Raw genomic sequence first — 27,627 nt, forward strand, 5'->3', positions numbered from 1 at the left:
TCAGTTTCTGCCACAGGGCTGTGTAAGCATTTCATAAATTACCTACTGAGTGGATCAATCCCTGTGGTTTGCGATTGCAATTTGGCATAATCTATATTTTATGAGGTAGCAGCAGTTGTGTCTTAATCTGTTGTAAAAATACAATAGCTATAGCTGTTAGCTGGGGGAGGGAGTTATTTGTGCAGAAATATATTAGTTTCCTTTTTTCTTTAGGACGTTTTAAGGGCAGACAATCCATTGAATTTATTGGATGTTTGACCTAAAGGATTTTAAGATTGGAAACACTACAATGGAGCATGCATGTGAATGGATATAACACGTAATATGCACATGAATGGATACAGCATCAGGAATTTAATAGTCTACCTGAGTTAATGCAAATATGAATCTTATTGGCACAAAGAGCAGATGAACGGCTGGACTATATCATTTCAGATTGTAAGTGCTCACACAATTGAATGATTCTTCATATTAAAAAAGACAAGGAAGGGGAATACACACACACACACACACACACACACACACTCATATAGAAAACCTAATGTCAGGGAGATGAATTCCAATCAATTCAACATTAGTTACTTGAAGTAGATTCATTGGAATCAATGGACTAGAGTAGCCTAGTTTCAGTGGGTCTACTCTAGTTTAGTTGGACATCACCAGCATTTTGCCTTCCATTGTTGAAGGTTAAAAATGCTCTTATTAAATGCTAGAATTGGATGAAGTAGCTGCATGAATGTAATTGCGTTGTGCAGATTGGGTATCTTGAACTACACTTTTTGATTGCCTTGTACGGTCCTTCATTTACACATTGATCAACATTATTCACAGTTAATTATGAGAATTGGCCGCCTACTGAGGCTCGTTGTGGTTGTTACTTTTCCAAAAAAAGAGTTCAGTTTATTTTTAACAGTGAGAAAACAGATAGGGGTCTTGAAGTACCATGATAGGAAGAATAATGTTGTATTGCTCAAGCAAGATGGAGTTGAGAAATAATGTATTTATAGGAGTGCATTAAGACCAATTTAGAAAAGGTTGATTAGATAAAGCAATTTTCATCCAAGCAAGCCTAAACCATTTCCTTATTTCATTGAATCAGCAACCATGTGCTCGTACAAACACAATAAATATATACTCCCATCAGCTTTTCCTTGAGCTACTTTTAGTGTTCTCTGCTTAGTTTGTCAGGATACGTTGTTAGTGTAAGTTGTTTTTAAGAGTGCCTTCTTCCAGTCATTATGTTTTGCCTGGGCACCCAAAGGAAGATCAGAAGATGAAAGCATGACTTGTGTTGAAGACAAAACTCAAATTTATATTTACAATGGAAGATGAATGTTTTGTTTTGGGTGAAGAGCTTGATACTAACCAATACAATGGTACCTTGGTTTATGAACTTAATCCGTTCCAGAAGACCGTTCTTAAACCAAAACTGTTCTTAAACCAAGGAGCACTTTCCCTAATGAGGCCTTCTGCCATCAGTGCCCTTCCACTGTTCGGATTCCGTTCTTGGACCAAGGTAAAGGTCTCAAACCAAGACACTATTTCTGGTTTTGCGGAGTTTGTAAACCAAATCGTTCTTAAACAGGACTGTTCTTAAACCAAGGTACCACTGTACAAGCAAATATTTTCCCCCATGATTGCACCATCTGAGCAAACATGTCTCACCTACCCATGAATCATAACTGAATTAAATTCGTAGCAACCCACAGCATCAAAAACAGCAGGGTACCACTTCTGTGTACTATCCGAACATGGGGGAGACTGGATAGGAATAGATAGATGATAGATATAGATAGATAGATGATAGATTAGATAGATAGATAGATGATAGATAGATAGATAGATAGATAGATATAGAAACTTTATTTGCACTAGCCATAACAATAAGATAAAATATATAGGGGATAGAGCTAAATAGTTAGTTATACAAAATACATTCTGGAGATTTACATCAATACAAATAACAGAATTGATAGCCACAGGTAAAACAATAGGCTTTCTTTTGATTAAAAAACAAAAAGCTGAGGAATGTTAGAGAGCTAATTAAGTAATAGTTCTTATTCTAATTGCCCCTGCTAATTTTTTTTTTATCCTGATCCACCAGGATAAAAGACACCGTAGCAATGGTTGAGCAACCTGGACAGAAATTGCCTGGCATTTGAGGAGTGAATGAAATAGTTTTTCTCCATCAGCCTACCACACCTCCAGCCTTTGTGCTTTTGCAAACTTTGTTTGACTCCTTCCTCTGTCATGCTTACCTCTTCCTTCCAGCTCCCCATAATAGCAACTTTTGTCCTTGGGCTGGAATTTCCCATGAAGAACAAGGAAAGCTCCAAACTGTAACAGGCTGGAGAGACGGATCTGCTTCTCATCTTCCCCAGGAGCATAACAGAGAGGGAAAGGGTAGTCTTCCGTGACCTTCTTCTCCCGTTTCCCTATTTTCTCCCCTCTCACTAGATTTTCAGCTAAGGGTGATTGCTCCCTCAACTTAGTCCTTCTTTCATTCACTATTCACTGGAGGTTTATAAATTTCCCGAATCTCATCCTTCTTTCATTCTTTACTAATTCTTTACACTCCCCACAAGTTATTCTCTAGTCTACACACACACACACACACACACACACACACACACGTCCCCTCTGTTGCTCTCTTCACCCAAGCACAGTTTAGTGAAACTGGCTTTCTAGCCAGACATACCACCCATTGCTACCTTCCTAGTGTAGCAGGTGCCTGTTTTGTTTTCTTTTCTTTTCTTTCTTTTCTTTCTTTTATAAATATGACAACTTTTATTTTAAAATATACTTAATGGGTACAGTTTCTGTGGTTACAGGGATAAAGTTCACTGTTTGTAAACAAATATACTTATTTCTTTATTTATCTTTTAAAAAGAGAGAGAGAGAGCGTGACTCTCTTTGTGATATAAAGTGCTGCTATTATGTTTTCGGTACTCTACAACTATTGTTGGTTTTATGTCTTTTCTTTTAATTAAAGGACTACACGGTCTGGGATTTGATTACACAATAAAATAAAATAAAAAAATCTCTGAAAACGTAGACACCTACATCTTATATCTAATGGGCTTTTTTAAAAAAGAAATATTTATTAAAGTTTTACAAAAGCATGAATACAAAAGCACATGAAAAAGGAAATACATGAAAAAAGAAAAAATACATGAGTTTTGTTTTGTTTTCTTGTAGTAGCAGGGGTGCCAAATCACTGTCGTTGCAAAAGGTGGGTGCGGCGGTATCTTTCAGGGGAGCAACAGAAAACCTTGCATTATGCCTTTTAAAAAGGTGTATAATGCGGGAGTAGCATACAGAAGCCGATCTGCAAGATCAGTGTTTCCCCAGTCTGACAAGTGAGGTCATCTTTAGAATGATCCTGGTTGCGGGCAGCCCGGTTCCTCCCCGCACCCTGGCGTGGGTGGAGTAGCGCTTTCATGCCAGGGTGGCATCATGATCACCCCAAGCCTATTGGCCAATCATTTTGAGTGGGGGAGTCATGGGGGGTTTAAAAGCGGCAGCACGACATGGGCTGTGCACCTGTTTCACGCTGCCGAACACCAGCCCACCTGCCCTGTACAGTGGTACCTCGGGTTAAGTACTTAATTCATTCCGGAGGTCTGTTCTTAACCTGAAACGGTTCTTAACCTGAAGTACCACTTTAGCTAATGGGGCCTCCTGCTGCCGGCGCGCCACCAGAGCACAATTTCTGTTCTCATCCTGAAGCAAAGTTCTTAACCCAAGGTAATATTTCTGGGTTAGCGGAGTCTGTAACCTGAAGCCTATGTAACCCGAGGTACCACTGTAATTCTATGTGTTCTCTGGTCTTGCTTTGGATGTTGGTTGGTCACCTGTCTTGGGCCAGGTAGGAGTTTTTCCATTTGGCAGATTGGCACGGGCCACTTGGTTTTCGCCTACCTCTTAGCAATCGTCACAACTTTGTAAGGTTTGGTGGTTAGGCATTGGCTCATTGATTTGTGGGGGAGGTGAGATCAGCCATCGCCCAATTAACCAAGGTTAAAGGAATCCAGGGCCTGGTTCCTGTCCAAAGTCCGCTGTAGGGGCTAGGGCCATGCCAGGCGGGTTACCCCGATGTGGCTTCCTATTGGGGTGGTTTACCCTTATTGCCTACCTGCAAAGCGGGCAGGAGTCCGATATAGTCTGTGCCAATGCCTAAGCCAATACTGCCCACATTTCTGTAATTCAATAAAGTTGTGCCCTAAAATTTGCCAATAACCTTAAACTAAATATTCTGTGTTCGTGCGAATTTATTTTAACAAGGCGCTGGTCTGGGGGCCTTGCCACGCAACTAGTTCCGAGCAACTATCTAAATGTTTTACATAATAAAATGATCTGTTTTGAATTGGTTTAGGCTGTCATCCATCATGTCTAACTATTAATGCTGGATCTGGAATGTCGTTGCGGGCATTGAAGGGTCTGGCTTGCTGACGAATTTACGTATATAATTGCCAATGCACAACATCCTTGCGTGGGATAAAGAAAGCAATGGGGGTTTATCTTTCGGTGTGGCACTCGTGATGTTGCTTAGTCAAGCAGCAATATTTGGCATTCCGTTCACATTCCGCTACTGCCACTAAAGCAGCCTGAAGCAAGAGGCAAAAGGAGCACACTAAATTGAGCACTTAAATCACTAGTTCTTTGGCTCCATGGCAGATTTAACGAGCATCCTGGAACGAATGCCGTGAAATAATATACTGTCAAACCTGACACAGCAGAATGGCTCTGCTTCCAGTCCCACAATAGTCCAGGTGACCATGCAATTACAATTAACCTCCTGCTTGCTTCTACCTAATGAGAAATGATCATATGAATGATAAACCCAGGAAAGTAATGTGGCCACAGGAAAATGATCTTTCAACCTTATGGAGGCGGTGATGGGTTGGTGGGTGGGTGTTTTTTGGCGTATGTGTTTTGAATAACTTTGGAAAGAGCCAAAGGAATATGAATTTTCATTCTTTTCCTGTCACCCATGGCAAATGGTAGATCACATATACACTGAGCTGTCTGTTAGCAATTTCCCCCCAAACAAAAGTGCTCCTCAAATGCTAAAGGGTACCTGAAAGAGTTATAAAAAACATTATGGAGAGATTGTCAAGAGATCCCTCCCCCCCCCAAAAAAGCACTATAGTTTTTGAGATTACTCTTTGAAAATGATGACAGTAGGTTCAGGACCAGCAAAGGGAACTTCTTTATTTCACACTGCATTTTATGGGTGTGGCTATCACACAGGGTCCCTGGACATTTGACAATATATTGATCCCTGTGCCACCACTGTGATTGCTTTCCCGCTGCCACCAACCCATTTCTCTCGGGTACACATGGAGTCCAGACAGTTGTTAACATTAACAAATAATCAAGTTTATTTTATAGGCATGAACAAGTTTATGGTTTCAGTTAATTTTTCTTGGCAGTTTCTTAATCTTAGATTCTTTACTGACCTATATGTTCCTAACACTTCAAACTGATTATCCCCACTATCTATCTGACTCCACCTAACAGTTCCTCTCACTCTCTCACAACACAACTCAACCAACCCACAGACTTATCCTCCCTCTTCCTTCTCCAACTCTCAACTGACTTCCACACAACGCCAACTCTAACTCTAGCTCCTCCCCTCAGGTTCCCACTGGCCAATCACTTCACACTCATTTAACCCTTTCCTTATGACCCACCTAGGAGGCAAATGCCACAATGGGTTTCAGTACCATAAATTATGGCAATGGTTACTCTGCTGGGCTAGTCAGAACAACAGACTCATTAGCTACTGTTCACAAGACTTAACCTGTGACACCAAAGTTGACAACCCACATTTGTGTCTGCTGCTCCACCCCATGTTGCTGTCATGCATCAAAGATGGGGCTCTAGGGTGGGTGGAAAATGAAACCCTCCCTGTGGTTCTCAAGGCTGTTTCCCTAAGCTTCCCCTCTTCTCTGCTGTTTTCAGACCACAGCAGTGCTGAAGCAATTTCCTTGCTGCTTCCCAGTGTCATAGCAGTGGAAGTCAAGGATACCCAAAGTCACTGCATGCCCAATCTTTAATTAATGAGGAGGGAGATTGACAGGCTTCAACAACAGACGGCTATGATCAGCTCATACATCATTGCCCAAACACATCGTTCTCTCCCAAAATTAGGTGGTGTATTTGAAAAAAGATACTTGCATCCACTGTTGTGCACAACTGACTGCTGAAGCTCCATCTCTGTGTGAAACATGAAAACTATTCTAGACCTTCCCGTAAAAGCACCCCCAATATTTTTATGAGGTTTTATTTTTTGCGGGGGTAGATCCCCTTAAAGGTGTTGTGGGTTTGTGCCAAGGATTCCTCCCTGAAATCCTTGTATTTAGTAAAAGTTAGAATTAAGCAATGTTTGATTAAAGGTAAAGGTAACCCCTGCCCGTACGGGCCAGTCTTGACAGACTCTAGGGTTGTGTGCTCATCTCACTCTAGAGGCCGGGAGCCAGCGCCATCCGCAGACACTTCCAGGTCACATGGCCAGTGTGACATCGCTGCTCTGGCGAGCCAGCACCAGCGCAGCACACATAACACCATTTACCTTCCCGCTATAAAGCGGTACCTATTTATCTACTTGCACTTTAAGGGTGCTTTCGAACTGCTAGGTGGGCAGGAGCTGGGACCAAAAGACGGGAGCTCACCCCGCCACGGGGATTCGAACCGCCGACCATACAATCGGCAAGTCCAAGGCACTGTGGTTTTACCCACAGCGCCACCCACGATTAACCTTTGCCAAACATGGAAACTTCTTGGATTTAGTTATGGTAAGGAGCCAAGCCAGCTGGGCAAAACTAACTGGACAGGCCATTAGCAGAGGAGAAAGGCCATCATGGAAATGGTCAGAGGGCAAGTGGCAGTGGGACCCCTTCTTTGCTGGGCGCTAGTGGGCAGAGGCAAATAAAAGATTTAGGGGTTCAACTTTGAATGATGTAGGCTGGGGGTGGGAGTTGCTTAGCAGTGAGAAGGAGGGGCGGAACTCCCTACGAGCTGAGGATGACAGGCTGGAGCAAAGGGAACAGGGGATGGCTTTTTGCTGTTCTTTGAATCCAATGTTGCCCTTAAGGGGAAGCCATACCCTCATACGGGATGCCGGTGGCGCTGTGGGTTAAACCACAGAGCCTAGGACTTGCCGATCGGAAGGTCGGCGGTTCAAATCCCCGCAACGGGGTGAGCTCCCATTGCTCGGTCCCAGCTCCTGCCAACCTAGCAGTTCGAAAGCACTTCAAAGTGCAAGTAGATAAATAGGTACCACTCTGGCGGGAAGGTAAACAGCGTTTCCGTGTGCTGCTCTGGTTCGCCAGAAGCGGCTTAGTCATGCTGGCCACATGACCCAGAAGCTGTACACTGGCTCCCTCGGCCAATAAAGCGAGATGAGCGCCACAGCCCCAGAGTTGGTCACGACTGGACCTAATGATCAGGGGTTCCTTTACCTTTACCTTTATACCCTCATACGCTGTGAATGCTCCACAATCCTTCCATCTAGGTGCAGGTTGTATATATGTGTAAATAAACTATATATTATAAGGACACCACAGTCTTTTTTGTGCCTCATTGCTCCCAAAGGGACCCTGGAAAGAAAGCACATCTACAACCCCTGGAACATGGGTTGGCAAACTAAGGTCTGCAGGCCAGAACAGGCCCAATTGCCTTCTAGATCCGGCCGACGGACGGTCCGGGAATTGCCACGTGGATCACCAGTGCATGGATCACCAGCGCATGGATCGCCAGTGGACATTCTTTCCCTCTCCCTCACAAGGCATTGCTTTTGTCCTCAGGGATGGAGCAATCGTGTCCCACACCAGGCGCCATCGATGGTGGGAGTCGGCTCGCCCACCTGCCCACCCGCTGTGAAGGTGGCGTGTGACGCCGGCTGCCACTATATTTTCCTCCTGCTCCTCCTCCCTCTCCCTCAGTCTGCCCTTCCTTCCTTCTCCACATCCCTTTTTCACGCTGCTTCCTTGTGCACGTTCTTCATCCCCACCTGCCTCCCTCCCTCCCTTCTTCATTCCTCCCATGGTGTTCAGACGGGTTGTTGCGAAGGCCGCAGCTGTCACTTGCGGGGTGGCGGGCGGCTCTGTCTTCTTCTCCGCGCTGCCTCTCGGGAAGCAGCAGCAGCAGGTGGTGGTGGGCAAAAGTTCTGGCGATACCCTGCTTCCCCTACCTCCATCCACAGTTCTTCCACTGGAGCTGCTGCCAACGCAGAGGCTTGACAACCATATGTCAGGAGTGCTCTGATGGTGTTTCCTGCTTGGCAGGGGGTTGGACTCGATGGCCCTTGTGGTCTCTTCCAACTCTAGGATTCTATGATTCTATGATCCTACCCCACCACAGCACCTGGCTGGCTGAAGAAGCCCAACTGTGGCTGTTGGGACGACAACTGGGAGGTTAAAGTGAAGCATCTTCAGGCCTCTTTGCTGGTGGGCGAAAATCATCTATCCCCCCAAAAATATAGTCTGGCCCCCCACAAGGTCTGAGGGACAGTGGACCAGCCCCCTACTGAAAAAGTTTGCTGACCCCTGCCCTGGAATCTCGGGGGAAGAATGGAGGCGCTCCCCTGAAGCTTGGAGCATGTCATGCAAATTCCTGGTGATTCTGACATTGCTGCCTCTCTTTCTAATCTCACTGTCATGCCGAGAGGCCGAGCAGTTCTCATTTGGTTGTTTCCTCTCAGTTCATTGTCTCCCTCCAGCCTTGGCTCTGAGACAACCCTCAATCTTGAAGAATCCACACACACATTAATATTATCGACACATTAGCTAAAACAACAGACTGGTGTGTAACTGCTTTCCTGGCCACCTACAGATTTTCTTCCAGGTGACCAGACTGGAAACATCACTAAGACTGAAGGTTTTTTGTGTGTGTTTCTTTTTACTAACATAGATGTATCTGGGCAGGCGGACCACAAATGATTATGAACTTATTTACGATGTTGGGAAAGAGTCAGCCATTGACTACTGATTGATTTATTGTGGTTTCTTAATTCGGATGATGGAGTCTTCAGAGACTTCATTTCCCATTTCAACAATGTTGTGATGATCGCAGGGGATCGTTTTATTGCTTCAAATTGTTTAGGATTTCTTAGCTTGAGAATCAATCTTGATTGAACGGGGTTCAGCTGATTGCTCTTGGAAATCAAAATAGCCCATTACATTCCTTGAAAATGAACCCAGATAGAAGTCTTTGTTTGCTCTCCAACTGTTTTTCTTCCGTCTCCCCTCTCCCTCTTCTTTCTCTGAGTCTTTTTCTTTCTCTTAAGTAACTGGGGATCGTGATCTACAAACTGCAAGCCTGAGCTATGGTGCAACACTAATCACTATTCTCCACTATTCACTATTCTTCCTTGGACTTCCAAGTCTCAACTTGATGAGTTGTCATAGAATCATAGAGTTGGAAGAGACTACAAGGGCCATCGAGTCCAACCCCCTGCCAAGCAGGAAACACCATCAGAGCACTCCTGACATATGTTTGTCAAGCCTCTGCTTAAAGACCTCCAAAGAAGGAGACTCCACCACACTCCTTGGCAGAAAATTCCACTGTCGAACAGCTCTTACTGTCAGGAAGTTCTTCCTAATGTTTAGGTGGAATCTTCTTTCTTGTAGTTTGGATCCATTGCTCTGTGTCCGCTTCTCTGGAGCAGCAGAAAACAACCTTTCTCCCTCCTCTATGTGACAACCTTTTATATATTTGAACATGGCTATCATATCACCCCTTAACCTCCTCTTCTCCAGGCTAAACATGCCCAGCTCCCTTAGCCGTTCCTCATAAGGCATGGTTTCCAGGCCTTTGACCATTTTGGTTGCCCTCCTCTGGACACGTTCCAGTTTGTCAGTGTCCTTCTTGAACTGTGGTGCCCAGAACTGGACACAGTACTCCAGGTGAGGTCTGACCAGAGCAGAATACAGCGGCACTATTACTTCCCTTGATCTAGATGCTATACTCCTATTGATGCAGCCCAGAATTGCATTGGCTTTTTTAGCTGCCGCGTCACACTATTGGCTCATGTCAAGTTTGTGGTCAACCAAGACTCCTAGATCCTTTTCACATGTACTGCTCTCAAGCCAGGTGTCACCCATCTTGTATTTGTGCTTCTCATTTATTATTATTATTATTATTATTATTTTGCCCAAGTGCAATACTTTACATTTCTCCCTGTTAAAATTCATCTTGTTTGTTTTGGCCCAGTTCTCTAATCTGTCAAGGTCGTTTTGAAGTGTGATCTTGTCCTCTGGGGTGTTAGCCACCCCTCCCAGTTTGATGTCATCTGCAAATTTGATCCGGATGCCCTTGAGTCCATCATCCAAGTCGTTGATAAAGATGTTGAATAAGACCAGGCCCAAGACAGAACCCTGTGGCACCCCACTAGTCACTCTTCTCCAGGATGAAGAGGAACCATTGATGAGCACCCTTTGGGTTCAGTCAGTCAGCCAGGGGTGCCATCTAGAATAAAATGTTGTGGGGGCTCAGGTAAGCCCCACCCTTCATAATTGATCACATGATGTAACACACAAACCATTTGAATGGGAATGCCCAACAACTTTGTGGGGCCCGCCCCCTCAATTATTTTATTGTGGGGACCGAAGCCCCCACAGCCCCTAGGAGATGGCTCCTATGGCTTGCCATATAGAAGTACAGTGGTGCCTCAGGATGTGAATGGGATCCATTCGCATCACGAACAGAATGCAAGACGCGACATCATCTGCGTGCGACATCATTTTGAGCGTCTGTGCATGTGCAAGCGGCAAAACCCGGAAGTAATAATAATAATAATAAATTTTATTTATATCCCGCCCTCCCCAGCCGAAGCCAGGCTCAGGGCGGCTAACAATAATAAAACAGTACAAAAGTACAGCACAAATAACACTCTAAAATCATTCATTATAAAATTGATTCAAATCAAGCCACTGGCAACCATTGTGCCAGAGCTCCACGAAGATTGCCGAGGGAGGGAGTCAGGCTGTGCCCTGGCCAAAGGCCTGGTGGAACAGCTCTGTCTTGCAGGCCCTGCGGAAAGATGTCAAGTCCCGCAGGGCCCTAGTCTCTAGTCACAGAGCGTTCCACCAGATTGGAGCCACAGCCGAAAAAGCCCTGGCTCTAGTTGAGGCCAGCCTAACTTCTCTGTGGCCTGGGACCTTCAAGATGTTTTTATTTGAAGACCGTAAGTTTCTCTGTGGGGCATACCAGGAGAGGCGGTCCCGTAGGTACGAGGGTCCTAGGCCGTATAGGGCTTTAAAGGTAACACACTCCATTACTTCCGGGTTGCCGCGGAGCACAACTCGAACGCGTTCAACCTGAAGCACATTCAACTCAAGGTATGACTGTACCACCATACTATTTTCAGCCAGTTTTGTTTTTGTTTTTGTTTTTTTGGAGGGGGAAAGAAGGGTCTCCCAGCTTCATCAACAGCCCCAAAAGATAGATACCTTGTCAAATTAATACTTGCAAAGGTGGAGTTCTCAGGGGAAGATTCATGATCCTAGTAATGCTATAACAAGCAGAATCAATATGTCAAGCACAGGTATAATGCACTGCAGCGCTTTCCTGTCACAGGAGCTAATATATAGGCAGTGGAATTCTCGCATACTGTTTAGCCACTTATTTTGTTAATGGTCTCCTTATTAAAGTGGTTGGCTGACGTTCTCGTGTGATGTTATATCTCTTAACCCCAGCAGTGAAAGAAATGTAGAATGTGCTTGGCTCTGCAGCTATGAATTTTTTCAGCTCGAAAATTCAGAAAGGTAGATGGTGGCTTTTCTATGTGAAGTATTCAGATATTTAGAGTTGCAATGCTTTGCTGTCTGATTCTGTGCCTGAAAGCTCAAGGTTTATATCTTTTAAAACTAAGATATCTCTGTATGCACCCCTGCCCCGGGGGCAAAATAAATTGTGTGTGGTGGGTATTGCATCTTAAATCCTAATGTTGGAACCATCTGCAAATGTTTGATATTGGATCTGTTTGCTATGAATGTGAGGACAACAAAGCTTTAATTCCTTCAATCGTTTGTGCTAAGTCACACCTATTTAAAGTAAACAAGTGTGCATTGGTAGAAAGTTGGTATATACAACACAACTGAATAAGAGTTGTTATTCTGATTTGAGATGAGAGGAAATAATCTGTATAGTTTTCATTTTGTTTTTATCAGGAGAAGAGATGGTCTCTGTTCTTTAATGTCTTCTTCTGTGTTCCTTCAATGTTTTCTCTAATGTCCAGGACTTGAGTGAAAAATAATATGGCAGCTCAAACTTCTGCCCCCCGCAATAGTTCCCTCTCCTTCCTACCCTTATTTGTGTTCAGCTCATTCTTTTGCAATAAATTAGGTTGGTTTTAGGGCAGCCTTGCAGTTCCAATTGTAAAGAGGTTGAAAAAGCTAGTTGACTGTGTGGGTGGCAACAGTGGTGGCCAAAACTCACATATCTCTCTACCACATAATGAACCCAGAATAAAGGAAACGATGGTCCCTTGTATTATTCCTGTGGGGAAAAAAACCTAGTGGAGCATAGTGCTCTGGCTACTACTGCCACCACCAACGGGAGTCAGTTGACTTTGTCAACTGTGTTGTTGTTGTTTCTTAAAACAATTTAATTATTTATAAAAATCCGAGGGGTAGGGAAGAGCAGAATCAATATCTTGGCAAGCAAAATCACCCCCTGAACCAATTTGCTTGGTGTAAACCAGTAATCTGAGGAGATGAGGAGTTCTCCAGAGCCGCTGTATTTGAAGAAGTGAGGGATGTGGAGACCCCACTTTTCCCTGAGGTGGTGAGATTGGTGCTCATCTATACCTCCCCACCAAATCCTCTAAGCATGCACAAAGAATATGAGTGGCAGCCAGGCCTCTGAATTAGCAGCCTCGATTACCCACAATCCACCTGGTTGCAGAGAACCTTATCCATGCATGATTAGAGCAGGAGACATCACAGCAGGCCCACTGCAATATTATACCATTGGTAGCATTTAACACACTAAACAGAACGCACATTTCTGAGGTATGTAAAAAGGTAAAAGGCCCCTGGACGGTTATGTCCAGTCACGGACAACTCTGGGGTTGTGGCTCTCATCTTGCTTTCAGGCTGAGGGAGCCGGTGTTTGTCCACAGACAGCTTTCTGGGCCATGTGGCCAGCAGGACTAAACCACTACTGGTGCAGCGGAACACCGTGACAGAAACCAGAGCGCACAGAAGTGCCATTTACCTTCCTGCCACAGTGGTACCTATTTATCTACTTGCACTGGCATGCTTTCAAACTGCTAGGTTGGAAGAAGCTGGCACAGAGCAACGGGAGCTCACTCCGTTGTGGGGATTCGAACCACCGACCTTCTGATCGGGAAGCCCAAGAGGCTCAGTGGTTTAGACCACAGCGCTACCCGCTTCACTTCCTGTTTGCCTGCTACCACCATCTGCCAGTGCAAACTCTGGAAACACACACACACACACTAAAACATTTATTTCGAATTCCATCACTACAGCCATCTACAGAAACGTAGTGGCTTTATTTAGCCTTCTGATCTTGGCGTGTTTTTGCAGAAATGGCAGACCACCAATAACAGAAGCAGCTTTGCAACAGTAGCTCGTGTCTAAAAATGACTGCTGTTTTGGCACTGTTTTTATTTTAGGGATCCACCCCCCTCACCTTTGTGGCTGCTAATCAAATGAGTAGATAATTCTGATGTGAGGAACTAAGAAAAGAACAAGTGTCTGTAACAGCTTCAAACTTTTATTTTAATTAGACGGAGCGTTGTTTTCTCCTTAACTCACTCTTCTTCACCCCCATCCCCTATTTTGTTCCCAAGGGACTGTTATTAAATTGAGTCATGGTGTCACAATCCTGATAAGTACCTTTGTTATAATGCAGCTGAATAAGAAATGGTGAATTTTTTAAAAGCGGAATAAAGTGAGAGTTTGTGAGAAATTGAACCCCGCAGGATCTGTGCTATTTGGAGGAAAGTCATTTATGGCAGGGAAGGATGTTTTAAAATGGGATGGACATGCAAGCGCTAATCTTAACAAAACAAAACAAAAATCCCAAGGTGTAGCTTAAATTTATGAATAAAATAATGTTGTCACAAGTATGGATTATGATCTTCCAATCAGAAATCAATATATAGAAATCATTCCAAAGACCATTGTAAGGCGGCAGTAGACAATGGCTTCAAATTATGTCTTTAAAAATCTGCATGGAAGTAAAATGTTCAATCCAAAAAGCAATGTCACAATGTCACTGTGCAATCTGTGCCTACCTGTTCAGAAGTAACTCCTAATGAGTTTAGTGGATCTTGCTTTATGATAAACATGCTTAAGATTAAAGCCTTAGTGAGGTTTATTTCTCAACAGCTGCCACCAAGATATTATTTATTTCTGTTAGGGATAAATAAACAACCCTGGACATTATTAAAAACATAAAGTGTATACTCAATCAATCTAGACACACTTGGGTCCCCAGTGTGGCATCTATGAGTTACTCGCTTTGGTGCCCACCAAATCCCGCTGCCCTTTCCAAAATTGAATTGTTTTTAAAATGAGGGAGGAGTTTGGCACTTTGGGTTGGGAGTGTCTCCTGTTTGTGGAAGTGTGGCCAGTTTTTTTCCTGTGTTTTCTTTTTTGTGTGTACAGTATAAGTTTTGCCTGGGTTTATTTTTTTTGGGGGAGGGGGTGGAGAGAATTTGAGCATTGTCAGTTTTCTTCTTCTGTGAAATGGGTATTTTCTGGTGTCCACCAAAGCTGCTTAAATCAGCCAAGTGGGAGAAATTCCTGCTGTGCCCCTGTCCCAACGACAGACGACACATGACAGCATAGCAAGGTCAATCGCAAAATGCCCTAAAAGTAGGGAGAGGTGGGCGGGTGTTCCGAATGCAGAAGCCGAAAGAGGAAGCTCTGGGTCACATGCATGGGTTTATATAGGTCCCTCAATCCATTTGGATTCAATCCCATTGGCCAGATTGAACCCAACATCGAGGAGCTGACCAGTCTTACCCACACACAACACAGGAGGTCAGTCTCCAGGTCTCTCCTCTTTTAAGGAGGACACGATTTCTCAACCTGAAGATTAGTAACGATGGGCAAATTTCCCTGAAAGATCACAGTGACTGATTGTTGTCATCAGTGTGCAGCCAAAGGGGAATGTTGGATGTAGTCAACATCATGTTAAGGGCATGTTAGCAGGCCTGTCCAGTGTGTTGCATGAACTGAATTCATGTCCCAGAATCCTTTGCAACGGGGGATCCTCAGCAGATTGGTCAATGCAGAAAGGAGTATGTGAAGGCTGGTATCTTAAATACCGCCAAATGGGAAAAACCTTTACCCATCTTGTATTTCCTTCCGTACACTAGGTGATGGGAGAAATTTTAATCTTGCTTCTCTCCGATTTTGAAATCTTAGGAGGTATGAACGTGTGTGTTCCTCTTCGAAACCAATTAGGCGGCACACATATCGCACTGTCATCAGCAAATTGCATTGCTTTCTATCAGGATCTATCAAAGAAATCTCGTGTCTGCTCGTTTACACAGAATAGAAGCCCATCAAACTTTTTGTGCTGTAATGATTTTCTGTCCGTCTTGATGAGGCATAATTGGATAAATTCAAGACCGCTTTGAAGGCTAATTATATCCTGTACATTGTAGACCTGGGCTGCCCTTGTTATATATGAGCTTGTGTCTTCGCTTTTATCTCTTTTCTTCTCTGAGGTTTGCGTGCGAGCGGATTGGGTTGCAGCCTTAGAAGAAATTAAATGGAAGGGACACCCCTCTCGTCTGTCAACCCCCTCCCTCCAGCTCCTGTAGATATTAAAACGCAACATGAAACATCTCTATAGATAGGGCCTTATTTAGAGATAGCCTTGGAGTAAATAAAAAACAACAACAACAGTGTTTCATGTCAGGAACCATAAAGCACGAGACCCACATTTGAGTAATTTATGTACAGTCCTGCAGAACAAATTCAATTCTGAAAGCACTCTCAGGCTATCTGTAGCTGTGATTTATATTCACTTTAAAGGGCCAGATTTTGGAAGGTATCGCAGCCAGTCAATAGAGCTCAACTCCTGCATGGATGGCTCTTCCATTTCCTCTCTTAAAATTGCCCGTATATATCTTTTGCGGGTTTGTTTCTAGAGCACCTGCGATAATTTGATGCTGCATATAAAACAATATGTGAATGCCCCATTCTCATGTACGGGGAAAGGGATAGAAACCCAGCGGGGTAGTTTCACTCCCATATGATTGAAAACTAGCCGCCAAAGGACATTGCACTGAGTATAGGATAGGCTTTCCATCTAGGTACATCGTAAAATCATCAATAGCTAGCTAAGAGATTGATTCAACAAGCTATTGCTGATTTTACGATGTAACTGTATGGAAAGCCCATTATATGAGAATGGGGCAGCACTACTTCAGTGCAGCAAGTGAGCTAGCAAATGGGAACTTCTGCGGCGCTGAGCCTCGGCTGTCTGTTCACCCCCACACTAGCATCTCCATAATGGAGGAAGCAACAGTGCCTGATCTGAACCAGACTGCATGTCTAATTCCTCCTGGGAGGAAAGGCTAGGGGCAGGTTCTGGAGGTTCTGGAGGGGTACCAAGATTGGAGTCAAAGCTGGCACAGAATCATAGAATCATAGAATCATAGAGTTGGAAGAGACCACAAGGGCCATCGAGTCCAACCCCCTGCCAAGCAGGAAACACCATCAGAGCACTCCTGACATATGGTTGTCAAGCCTCTGCTTAAAGACCTCCAAAGAAGGAGACTCCACCACACTCCTTGGCAAATTCAAATTCTTTATTTATACGGCTATTAGCCCATAAAATATGTACGAACATAAAAGCACAGAAGCATAAAGACCAATATATCTAACAACAAAAGGTGAACACCACGATGCAAGGGTGGGTCATTGAGCAGTGACAAATAACAGCTTGGGGCCTGGAAAGATCCAAGGGACGGTTCACAGAAAAAGGAAAACTGGAGACGAGATCCGTCATGCACTCTCATCATAACTGTCCGATTAGTTTTTGATGTTGTTGTTGTTTTTTGGTGGTTTTTGTGTGTGAGATAACCGCATTCAGGAATCTCGCCACCTGCAGAGTTACAGAAGGATCTGTATCCTGCAAAAGCAGTGTGGCATGTGACTCAACAGGCCTGCCAACCAAGCGCAGTAAAGCAGGACCCAGGAATTTAGTCCTGGCTATGCTATGTAGTGGACGCAGGTGGCGCTGTGGGTTAAAGCCTCAGTGCCTAGGACTTGCTGATCGAAAGGTCGGCGGTTCGAATCCCTGCGGCGGAGTGCGCTCCCGCTGCTCGGTCCCAGCGCCTGCCAACCTAGCAGTTCGAAAGCACCTCCGGGTGCAAGTAGATAAATAGGGACCGCTTACCAGCGGGAAGGTAAACGGCGTTTCCGTGTGCGGCTCTGGCTCACCAGAGCAGCGATGTCACGCTGGCCACGTGACCCGGAAGTGTCTCCGGACAGCGCTGGCCCCTGGCCTCTTGAGTGAGATGGGCGCACAACCCCAGAGTCTGTCAAGACTGGCCCGTACGGGCAGGGGTACCTTTACCTTTACCTTTATGCTATGTAGGGGACAGTTGAACATTATATGTGGAAGAGATTCAACTGTTTTCCCGTCACACTCGCATAGCGGAGACACCAAACCCTTGGAAAATCTGTGGCTCAGCAGGTTGGATGGAAAAACATTGAACCTTGCACGAATAAATGCAAGTCGGTGTGGTACAGATGAAAGAGATGACATGTATGATGGAAGGCCAAGTGGTGGGGTTATTCCGTGATACCTGGGGGAGCAGACACCCCCACCCCTGGAGAGGTTGTGTTGATTTTCAATGTCTGCTAATCTTTGCTCGATAAGGCTTTTGGCTGAGCGTAGGTTCATCTTTAAGGAGTCCGCTGGGGAAATTCCGATGCTCAGAAGTTTGGCATGGATTTTTCCTACCCACGGATTAACAAAGTCATCCCGCCAGAGGCACTGAAAGAGGTAGTGGTCGGGAAGCCTATGCCAGCTGGACAGCCAATAGCCAAAGACTCGCTTCCAGATGACAGTCTCCAATGATGCAATCCTTAACTCCAGACGTATGGCTGCGTTGCTCACACACATGGGGAGTTTCAGGAGGCGACGGAGAAACTGATTCTGCAATGTCCCCAGCGATGTTAAATTGGACCCTGGGGCAAATTCCACTGTCGAACAGCTCTTACTGCCAGGAAGTTCTTCCTAATGTTTAGGTGGAATCTTCTTTCTTGTAGTTTGGATCCATTGCTCCGTGTCCGCTTCTCTGGGGCAGCAGAAAACAACCTTTCTCCCTCCTCTATGTGACATCCTTTCATATATTTGAACATGGCTATCATATCACCCCTTAACCTCCTCTTCTCCAGGCTAAACATGCCCAGCTCCCTTAGCCGTTCCTCATAAGGCATGGTTTCCAGGCCTTTGAGCATTTTGGTTGCCCTCCTCTGGACATGTTCCAGTTTGTCAGTGTCCTTCTTGAACTGTGGTGCCCAGAACTGGACACAGTACTCCAGGTGAGGTCTGACCAGAGCAGAATACAGCGGCACTATTACTTCCCTTGATCTAGATGCTATACTCCTATTGATGCAGCCCAGAATTGCATTGGCTTTTTTAGCTGCCGCGTCACACTGTTGGCTCATGTCAAGTTTGTGGTCAATCAAGACTCCTAGATCCTTTTCACATGTACTGCTCTCAAGCCAGGTGTCACCCATCTTGTATTTGTGCCTCTCATTTTTTTTGCCCAAGTGCAATACTTTACATTTCTCCCTGTTAAAGTTCATCTTGTTTGTTTTGGCCCAGTTCTCTAATCTGTCAAGGTCGTTTTGAAGTGTGATCCTGTCCTCTGGGGTGTTAGCCACCCCTCCCAGTTTGGTGTCATCTGCAAATTTGATCCGGATGCCCTTGAGTCCATCATCCAAGTCATTGATAAAGATGTTGAATAAGACCGGGCCCAAGACAGAACCCTGTGGCACCCCACTAGTCACTCTTCTTTGGCTGAAGCAGGTGCAGTCCATGCTGCTGAGTACAAGCAACTGAGACCTTCCTCAGGAGGTGACTCCTCATTCATAGTTCCCACACACAGTCCAACCCAACCCACTGGGCCCTTCCCAGCGTCGTCAACCAGCAGCTGCTCCATACTGTCCTGATCTGACCAGGCCCTCCGCAATAGCTCTTTGGGACATGACAAATCAGTGTAGAAATGGTTCCAAAGCATGATGGAGGCAGGGATGCTTCTGAATAGCAATTTCTGCAAAGAAGAGTTTGGATTTGATATCCCGCTTTATCACTACCCGAAGGAGTCTCCAAGCGGCTAACATTCTCCTTTCCCTTCCTCCCCCACAACAAACACTCTGTGAGGTGAGTGAGGCTGAGGGACTTCAGAGAAGTGTGACTAGCCCAAGGTCACCCAGCAGCTGCATGTGGAGGAGCAGGGAATCAAACCCGGTTCACCAGATTACGAGTCCATTGCTCTTAACCACTACACCACGCTGGCTCTCTTGTAGGAGGTGAGAGTGCTTTTGCGCTGGTGTCCTGCTTGTGGGATTCCCACACGCATCTGTTTAGCCACTGTGAGAACAGGATGCAGGGCTATTGCCCTGATCCTTGAGGAAGTCGTCTTCTGTCAGGAGTCCCAGTTCTCGTCTTGATGACACAGCAAGCGTAGTTAATTAAATAGAAATATTTATTGCAAAAACAAGCAGAGTTCACAGGATAGCTTTAACAAGCTGCCAGCCTCGTCAGTCATGATGCCCCTTCTGAAAACTGCTTCTTGCAAGACCAGAAGCAGCTGAACTTTTGCTTCTGACATCTTTTGTTTTGGTTCCTGTCTCTGAGACCTCCCTTTCGCCGAGACCTTGGACTGGGAGGGTCAGCTGCCGCCTCTTCCCCATTCTCTGAGAGGCTGTCTCTTAGCTCTTTCCTGCCTGATAAACTGCTTCCTTCTCTTTTCGTGGCATTTTGCACTTCTTGATAGCAGGTTCCGGTTCACTCTCAGGCATTCTCTTATCAGCCGGCATTCCAAGGGACGGGAGAGTTGACACTAGCCTTCACTCATTCTGCCTGGCAGTTAACCCTCTCTGTTTCTGGCTGGTTCCTTCAGCTGACTGCAAACCTTCCCTGGGGGCTGGCTTATTCGTGACACCTTCAGTTATTAATTTAATTACAGTGATACCTCGGGTTACAGACGCTTCAGGTTACAGACTCTGCTAACCCAGAAATAGTACCTCGGGTTAAGAATTTTGCTTCATGTTCAGAACAGAAATCGTGCTCCAGCAGCACGGCAGCAGCGGGAGGCCCTATTAGCTAAAGTGATACCTCAAGTTAAGAACAGTTTCAGGTTAAGAATGGACCTCCAGAACGAATTTAGTTCTTAACCTGAGGTAAGGTAAAGGTAAAGGTACCCCTGCCCATACGGGCCAGTCTTGACAGACTCTGGGGTTGTGCGCCCATCTCACTTAAGAGGCCAGGGGCCAGCGCTGTCCGGAGACACTTCCGGGTCACGTGGCCAGCGTGACATCGCTGCTCTGGCGAGCCAGAGCCGCACACGGAAACGCCGTTTACCTTCCCGCTGGTAAGCGGTCCCTATTTATCTACTTGCACCCGGAGGTGCTTTCGAACTGCTAGGTTGGCAGGCGCTGGGACCGAGCAGCGGGAGCGCACCCCGCCGCAGGGATTCGAACCACCGACCTTTCGATCGGCAAGTCCTAGGCGCTGAGGCTTTAACCCACAGCGCCACCTGCGTCCCTCTTAACCTGAGGTACCACTTTACATTTCCATACACCCAGAGTGGCTGGGGCTGTGTAATCATCATCATCATGACCACTGTAAATAAAATAAACATCAGCTACATCAGATGTTTTTCACCACAGGACTAAGGCTCCAATCATATACATGATTACATGCAGTAAGTCCCATTAAGCTCAGATGGACTAAACGAAAATGCAGTTGGCAGCAAATATAATCTATAGAACACTCTTCATATGTAGTAAACTAAGGGCGAAGATAAGAGAATTAAAGATTATATTGCTGTAAACTCTTGTTTAGTGCATACAAATTACAACTCATTGAAACACTTAAAAATCCTTTACATTTCCCCAAGAATTCAATTGGGTGAGTTATTCTAAGAAGGCAACATCTTTCAAGAGGCTATTCTAAAACAAGGGTTTGTATACAACTCAAGCTCAACTCCTTTGGAATATCGGCTTTTAACACAGTGGGAAAAACATGCTAATTTAGCCATCAAATGTTAAGTTGACTTTTTCATTTGGAATTTACTATGGTGATTATTGCACCAAAGGGATTCTTTAAAGCATTAAATATCTTATTGAAGCATCACATGTGGGTTAATTCTGTGTTTTTCTTAACTGCTTGCACCTTGTTATCAATGATGGTTGTGCTGGATCGTATATGGCAGCTGTATACCATTGTAGTATTCCTAGACATGGGTAGTACTGAGTGTCTTTCGTTCCTTGTAGTCTGCATCTTTCGGTGAGAACATTTTGCTAGTATGCATTCAGATTTAATCAAGTTCTGTCACAAAGTAAACAAGTTTTCTGTCATTTCCTCATGCAAGCCAACTGGTAGACATACATAAGAAATTCAGATGCTCAAAGCAAGGTTTTGATTCAGATCAGAAGCATAACAGGTTGTGCCCAAAGCCATCAAAGTTGAACTGGCCCACTTTTCGTAGCTCAAAATATTATTCTATAAGTTTCTCAGGCATAATGCTAAATCAGCTGCCAAAAAGTTAGTACAAAGGTCTGGGCTCGTCTCTCTAAGACTATACAATCAAAAACAAACAGTGCATGCAACAGATATTCTCTGCTTTATACCACTGGTAACCCATGAATGCTAAGTGTAGAAAAGTATAATAATGGTCCTTTTTTCTTTCCTACTAAAAAGAAGTAAATCTTCCAGCCACTATTGTGCAGGACAAAAAGCATGAGAATAATAGCTCCCCCACACTTTCAGACAACAAGCTCTCTTGTATAGACGTATTAAATCCTGGAGGCATGTATTTTACAGGGGACATGTCTAGCTTGGAGCAAACTTTGAGGAATCTGTCAGATATGTGGTAATTTGAAATTCTTTGCAGGTTTCTGAGGGATGGGAAAACAAAGAGCAATGAGGTGTTTTTTTTCCCCCTTTTAAAAAAGAATTCATTACAGCACCTTCTCTGCAAATATCCCATTTCCTCTCTAGGCCAATGCACTATTTCAATTTTGGCTAAGTCATTTATTTTTAGGAGAAGAGGCTAGATATTAAAAGCGAAAAGCACATTCAACCATTTCCCTGAACTGCAGCTCTTTTTTTAAAAAAAAAAAAAAGCTCAAAAGCAGCATTCTAATGTTTTCAGTGATTTTTTTTATAGGTGCTTGAAGATTTCTTAGCTGTAACACCTGAAGGCAAAAATTAATGATAAAACTACAGGTTTGGTATACAACGAAAAGAGAAGGAGAAACTACATTTACGCTGACATTTAAATAACTGAGTGTGTGATTTTTTTACCCGACTGAGCCTCAGTTGTAGAAAATGTATCTTGATGAGGGGTGTCATATTAGGTCAGGCATAGGCAAACTCAGCCCTCCAGATGTTTTGGGACTACAACTCCCATCATCCCTAGCTAGCAGGACCAGTGTTCAGGGATGATGGGAGTTGTAATTCCAAAACAATTGGAGGGCCGAGTTTGCCTATGCCTGTATTAGATTGTTGGGGGAAAGCCAAATAAAGAACTTATTTATGCATGCTACAACAGCGGCAAGAGTCTTGATAGCACAAGGATGGAAGAATGAGGAAATTCCACCGAAAGAACAGTGGCAAGAAAAATTGATGAGTTATGCAGAACTGGCTAAATTGACATACAAACTGCAGTCCAAGGACAACTGTGACTTTAAGGAAGAAGGGGAGCTTTTTACAAATTATCTAAAAAGACAACAAAATGAACTGGACTCCTTGGCAGGATTTGAATAAACATACACAAATTTATTGGTTGATAACATGATAGATAGATAATGTAAGGATATGTACAATTTTATAACATGCATTGAATAATATGTGCTGAGAAATCAGAGAGTGGAGCTGAGGGAAGTCTCTGGGGGGGGGAGAGGGTTTGATGGGGGTGGGAAAAATGGGAAAATAATAATAATGAATATGATATGTTTTGAAATTTCGAAATTTGAAAATATGTTTTGAAATTTTGTTATGCTGAAATTGTTAATAAAAATATTATTTTTATTTAAAATATTTTTATTATGGGGATGGGAGGGTGGGTTTTTCTTTTTTGGGGAGGGAAAAAATGGGGGGATGAGGATGATGTATTTTTGATAAATTCTTATGTTGAAATTCCTAATAATTATTTTTTTAAAAAAATTTTAAATAAAAAAATAGATTGTTGGGGAAAAGCCCACTCTAGGAGTCACACTCTCCCTGAAGAAACAACTTTGCATCTTCTTCTTCTTGGGTGGGTGGGGGGCTGGACTTGGTTGACTCTTGGGTTCCCAGATAGCAGCTATGAACTTAAATGTTGGTTCTTCTCTTGCAGCATGTCGGTCAGGTTTCTTTAAAGACTCGCCACAGAGTCAGATGTGCACGAAATGCCCTCCACACAGTTACACACGCGAAGAAGCGTCAACGTCCTGTGTATGTGAAGAGCACTATTTCCGAAAGGAATCGGACCCACCTACGATGGCCTGCACAAGTGAGTCGACTTGCACTTAATCAGTTAAAGTGCTCGTTTTACAAGCGACGTGTTAAATGACGATTGTGATAATTGAGAACACAGGTACCTTCTTACACTGAGTCAGACCATTGGTCCATCTGTCCTGAATTGAAATGGAAATGGTTGCCCAGGATGTCAGATGGAGGTCTAGATATGGTCAAGGGGGAAAGGAGTTTGGGCAGCGGAAGGGGCAAAATCAGACCCCCTGTCCCTCCCATTACTTTTCATGTTCTTCTTTGTTGCCTTACATTTTCCTATAGTTGTGCTTTCAGTCATTACATCATTGTTCTGCAGATGCTGTCAGAGGACGTTCTGGTGGGGTGGCTGGACAATTCTGGGCCATGCTTTGAATATTTAGGGATTTGTGTGTGGAAAGAACATGTATGGCAAAAGGAAGCTTGATAATTTTTCCACACTCCCTTGAATTATGGAAATTCATACGGTCAGTGTTGGTTTCCATAGGAAGAAAAACTACTGGAGTTCTAGAGTGTTGTGATAATACCTGATTCTTTACCTACAAAGAAATTGACCACAAGGAAGCAGGCAGACACCATTTGTTCCCCACATGCAAGACACCACTCACTCCCCATCTCATCCCCCCCCCCCAGATAGCTGCAAGACTCAAGATTTCTATCTCCTGCATGCCTTATCCCCATGCTACCAACCTGTTCCATATATATATATATATATATATATATATATATATATATATATATATGCCGTATTTTTTGCTCTATAAGACTCACTTTTTCCCTCCTAAAAAGTAAGGAGAAATGTGTGTGCGTCTTATGGAGCGAGTGCAGGCTGCACAGCTATCACGGAAGCCAGAACAGCAAGAGGGATTGCTGCTTTCACTGCACAGCGATCCCTCTTGCTGTTCTGGCTTCTGAGATTCAGAATATTTTCTTTCTTGTTTTCCTCCTCCAAAAACTAGGTGCGTCTTGTGGTCTGGTGCGTCTTATAGAGCGAAAAATAAGATGTGTGTGTGTGTGTGTGTGTGTGTGTACTGTATCTCCACTCAGAAAGCCACCAGTCATAAAAACCCACCAATGCCCGTTAAACACATTTAGCTATGAAATATACCAAGACTGGAGAATAGATCCCTTCATAGTGTGCAGTATAGTAGCATTCATTTAACAACATATTCATTCAGTTCTCAGTGTCTTCTTTTACTCTGCTAACCAGCTCCTTAGCTCAAGAAAACTGGCTTCCATGGCTCTCAACTGTCAGTTATTTGCAGTACCGCCTGAGTATTAGGGTGAATGCCTTGAGTGCTTTGTGCTCTTGTTTGAGTATAGGGGACAAAGTTAATATAGCTGTTTGGGAAGATGATGGCTCAGAGGAAGAAGATAAAAGAAACGTTTTGAATGCTGGCTACTCAGGAGAGAGTTAGAAGCTGCCTGGTATTCTGCAGCTTGTTGTATTGTAAGGGTTTGTAGCTTTCGGGGAAGCGGGAGAGAGAGAGAGAGAGAATGGGTAGGAACGTAAAGCTCCTTTTATGCAAGGCATTCTTTATGCATTGCTCACACAAAGGCTCTACACCAGGGGTTGGCAAACTAAGGTTCACAGGCCGAATCAGGCCCGATTGCCTTCAGAATCCGGCCCGCGGACTGTCCGTGGATCAGCATGGGGATTCTGTTCATTTGGGCTGCACCATTTCCACCCCCCCCGCTGCGCCATTCCATTCCCTCCCCCACACACCACGGTAGCACCTCCTCCCTCCCTCCTCCTGGCTTCTCCCTGCCCTGCCTAGAGGAGGAAGGGGGCTGGGCTGAGCTGGCTGAGCGCCCTTTTAAGCAGCCCCTCTCCGGAGCCAGCCCTTTCGCACCACTCATCTTCCCTCCACCACCGCCACCCTGGTGCTCCTGTGGGCCAGAGAGCGGAGTGGACAAGCTCTCTCTGCCTACATATGAAAAGCAGTGGCGGTGGTGGCAGCGGCAGCGGCAGACCTTGGGAAGGTGACTGCAGCAGCTGGGGCTGGGGTTGGGGCTGGGGAGGAGGACTACTTGCCCCCCTTCCCTCTTCTTCTAGCCCCCCCCCATGCTGCTTCTCTAGCCCCCCACAAGGTCTGAGGGATAGTGGACTGGCCCACGGCTAAAAGAATTTGTCGACCCCTGCTCTACACTCTTTGGACTACTCACAACTGCCATTCCTTGAGTATGGACATCTGCAACAGGGGAACCTGAATGCCTAGACCTCTGTACGTCCAGATCCCTGTACAGTTGAGGTTCCAGAAGTCTGTTTATATGCTAAGTTTCCCCACTACATACCTCTATACAGTCATACCTTGGGTTACAGACACTTCAGGAACGGGTTACCAGAACGGGTTACTTCTGGGTTTTGGTGGTCATGCATGTGCAGAAGCGCTAAATCGAGCTTTGCGCATGCACAGAAGCACCGAATCGCAACCCACTTGTGCACAGACGCGCTGCTGTGGGTTGTGGATGCTGCGGGTTGCGAATGTGCACCCTGCATGGATCATGTTCACAACCCGAGCGTCTACTGTATATTCAGCACATGGCCAGGACTAGTCAGCTAACACAAACTTGGGGGTGGGCTTGGCAGTCCTGCAGTTTCAGGGTGGCTGTTTTTATAAACTAGCTCTTGGGGACCCTGTGGAAGCTGCCTTAAATAAAACTAGGAAGAGGAGCTACTGCCGCTGTCCCAAATGGCACATTTTATATCTGTCAGCAGTGAGGGAGCCCTTCCTGTTTGGACTTTCTCCTGCAAAAATTTATTTTGAAGCTGCGATTTAGAATCTGTCAGGGTCCATTCATGCAGGACAAGGGAATATCTTGAATTTGCCTCTATGCTGCAGAAACCAGGCAAGAAAACTGGGCAGGTGGGGGACACAGTCATCCCAGGGGAAAATGAACTGTGTTCATAGATCATACAATAATATATGACTCATCATAACTATGAGAGAGATAAACATTGCAGCCAAACCCTTGAATGCAGAAAACTCTTGGTCATTTTCCTGCCTGCTGTTCGCTGGCTTAAAAACATGATGTTTTAAGAAAAAGTTATTTTACTCATTTGTTGGAACCCTGCTGTTCCTTCACAAGCAGCGTACGGACATGGAACCAGTTTTTAGAGAAAGTGATGGATGGGATGTTGCAAACAGCATCTTAGAATCACAGAATCAGAGAATTGTAGAGCTGACTGCAATGCAGGATTCTCAATAATTTTTTACTTTAAGAGAAATTTGCATTTGTGGACAGGGAGGAAGAATGGAATAGGTGGGAGAGCATCAGAGAACTCTTCATTGAAGATGCTTATGTGGCACTGTCATGTATACACACTTTATTTGTATATTACCTTTCTGCATACACTGCAATCACAGCAGTTCACAACAAAGCACGACAAATAAACAAACACATTTCCCAATGTTTACGTTCTAATACGTCACTGCCCATAATGCTTCCATAGAAAAGACAACTCAAAGCAGTTTCATAATATCAAAACACATAATCAAATCACCTCCAAATCAAAACAATTTGTCAATAATTGCTTTTTGCTTTGTCTTGAGCTTCGCTTTTGGTTTTAAGCCTGCATCAGACACTGTGCACACACTTCCAAAAAAAAAAAAAAACATTTCCCCAACCCTGGGGGCTGAAATAATGCTTTGTTTGGCAAAATAAATAAATAAAATGGATCCTCTCTAAAGCCGCATACCATGAAACTTGTGTTAGTATTGTGTTAAAATTACTTTCACTTTGGTTCCAGTGGGACATGTTAGTAATGACTTATTTACTCCCATTGATTTTAATGGGTCTATGCTAAATATGACTAAGACTAGATCCATTCTAATCAAAACTAAGTCCAACTATGTCTAGATAAAGCCCATAGTGTCCTTTTTTTAAAAAAAAAGCTAAGGA

At 44.5% G+C, this 27,627-nt stretch overlaps 1 protein-coding gene across 9 annotated transcripts in view; it reads left to right on the forward strand.

The window, feature by feature from the left end:
* EPHA5 (EPH receptor A5) overlaps nt 1-27,627 on the forward strand; it is a 248,584-nt gene that overhangs the window by 117,380 nt on the left and 103,577 nt on the right. For all 9 annotated transcript variants that reach the window (XM_083709143.1, XM_083709144.1, XM_083709148.1 and 6 more), the window contains exon 4: nt 23,573-23,728. In XM_083709143.1, the coding sequence (XP_083565269.1) occupies nt 23,573-23,728 (156 nt within the window). The remainder of the gene's footprint in view (nt 1-23,572; nt 23,729-27,627) is intronic.

The sequence above is a fragment of the Podarcis gaigeae genome, assembly GCF_964106915.1.
Source record: "Podarcis gaigeae genome assembly, chromosome: 13".
NCBI lineage: Eukaryota > Metazoa > Chordata > Lepidosauria > Squamata > Lacertidae > Podarcis > Podarcis gaigeae.